The sequence below is a fragment of the Mesocricetus auratus genome, unplaced genomic scaffold (assembly GCF_017639785.1).
Source record: "Mesocricetus auratus isolate SY011 unplaced genomic scaffold, BCM_Maur_2.0 Super-Scaffold_100001, whole genome shotgun sequence".
Classification (NCBI taxonomy): Eukaryota; Metazoa; Chordata; class Mammalia; order Rodentia; family Cricetidae; genus Mesocricetus; species Mesocricetus auratus.
Window position 1 is genome coordinate 1,676,887 of NW_024429187.1, and position 2,032 is coordinate 1,678,918.

The 2,032-nt window shown below is 38.0% G+C and overlaps 1 protein-coding gene across 1 annotated transcript; it reads right to left on the reverse strand.

Annotated features, from left to right (window-relative positions):
- Positions 1 to 517: 517 nt before the first annotated feature.
- Positions 518 to 1,427, reverse strand: LOC121139720 (acidic proline-rich protein HP43A-like). Its single transcript, XM_040743695.1, has 2 exons — positions 1,385 to 1,427; positions 518 to 900 (listed from the first exon to the last, which is right to left on the reverse strand). Exons 1-2 carry the CDS (start codon positions 1,425 to 1,427, stop codon positions 518 to 520), a joined length of 426 nt encoding a protein of 141 aa, XP_040599629.1.
- Positions 1,428 to 2,032: the final 605 nt, after the last annotated feature.

The following is a 2,032-nucleotide window of genomic DNA, read 5'->3' on the forward strand; positions in this document are numbered from 1 at the left end:
TGTAAAGGGAGAAGGAGGAGGACCTCCTTCCAGAAATAACTGAAAGACATGGCTGTAATCACTGCATATGGCCACATGCTCCCGATTTCACTCACTCATTCTCAGAAGAAGAAACAACAAAGAATAATTGCATGCTAAATGTTTTATTAGAATGTTGAAGGTACACTTACAACATTATTCCTTGGAAATGATATAAAAATATATATCTTCTACTTCATCTGAAACAAATGAATAAAAAAAAGATAAGGGAGAAGAAAATAACACTGTGCAAATCCAGTATTTCTTGAAGAATCTCTGTTTTCTATGGATTTCTATTTCTGTTAGATTTAAAGCATATGATGCAGAGTGTATTTCAATCAAAACAATCATAGAATTCTAGGTTATATGAGCCATATAATATTTAGATGTATATATAATTTATTTATTGCTGATCTGTGGAGTTTAGGTTTGGTGTGAAGGATAATGTATCTGATTACCTTTGCACTGTCATGGAACTTCTTGGTTATACATAAAATGTTTACAGGGAACTTGACTGTTCCTCACTTCCCTGCTGGGGTGGGCCTTGTTGGTTTCCAGGCTTAGGAGGGCGATTCTGTTGCTCTCCTTCCTGCTGGGGTGGGCCTTGTTGGTTTCCAGGTTTAGGAGGGCGATTCTGCTGCTCTCCTTCCTGCTGGGGTGGGCCTTGCTGGTTTCCAGGTTTAGGAGGGCGATTCTGTTGAGGGCCTCCGTGCTGGTTTCCAGGTTTAGGAGGACGAGGTTTCTGGTGGTCGTCTCCTTGCTGTGGTGGTCTCTCTGGTGCATTTCCATCTTCTTCACCATCATCATCACCTTCTTCATCAGATGCAGAATGTTGTGGGGGGAATTCTTCAGGTTGGGGTCTCTGATGAGTTTGGCCTTCCTCTGCAGGGATATCGATCAATATAGGAGGAGTTCAAACTTTCTCTTTCTCCAAGATCACCCTCCCAGCTCTATGTGCCTGGTTCCTCTTGACCTTCATTTTACATTCACCACACGAACTTTCTTGTGTATCAAGTCTTTGTACCAATATTTTTCTTAAAATTGATGCATAGTGATAGTATATTCCTTACAATTCTCAGACAGAAGTGAAGAAAATGGAAGCGTTTGTAAATACTACAGGTTAAAAAATGGCCAGAATGGCAAATTTTGAAAGCAATGCTCTTTTCTTAAATATATCATGGTGTTCAGGTTTCAGTGGTAATGTGGACTTGAAAGAAATGTAGAAACAGGATGAAATGATGTTTCATTCATTTTTATGTAGTGGCTTTTTATGTATTAGTCATCTATTCAGCATGAGCATATAATTTTCCTTGGAATCACTGGTGAAAGTATGCCATGGAGAAATTTACATGAGGATACCCAATACGCTCATCATATGCAAGACATTTTTCAATCTGTGGAAGAGACATAATGTTCCTCTCATAAAAACCTGGCTTTCCCCTCTTCCATTGTATAGACTTGCTCTAGGTCCTAGAGGCAATGTTGGGAGTTGTTCTGTATATCACAGGGAAACTCTAACACATTCATTTCATAAAATAACAAAATGATACATAGACTTTATATAGCCGAATATTTAAAACAGTAAAGATTGCATTGAAGTTCCCTAGAGGATAAATCTGGCTTTACCTGAGAGTTGCGAAGAAGACTCTTCATAGATGGTTGCTAGGAAATAAGCACAAAGTAGTTTTAAGGTTAATTATTACTATTTTCAGGTTTCCCACTAAGGAGGACTTTCAACCATAGCTTCACATCCACTAAGTAGAATTCCTTCTTGGGTAATGTTGCTGATAATGCTGCCAGAATGTTATCTATGATCAGGAGTAACCACTATTTGGTTACTTATTAGCTTTCTCTTAACTTACTCTTAGTCCTCATGTACAATCTGGGAATTTTTGTATTTCAGTAGTGTTTTAATGTTTTTCCATTTTATATTTTTAATTTAAATTTGAAACAATCTTATTTTACATTTCAGTCCCAGTTCTCTCTGCCACCCATCCTCCCATGCCTTCCTCCC

What these genes read in the sequence shown, in the direction of transcription:
- LOC121139720 (XM_040743695.1), bottom strand. Translation starts at nt 1,427, where the DNA reads ATGTCTCTTCCACAGATTGAAAAATGTCTTGCATATGATGAGC. An exon ending in ATGTCTTGCATATGATGAGC is followed by an intron (nt 901 to 1,384) that starts GTATTGGGTATC and finishes ATATCCCTGCAG; the next exon opens with AGGAAGGCCAAACTCATCAG.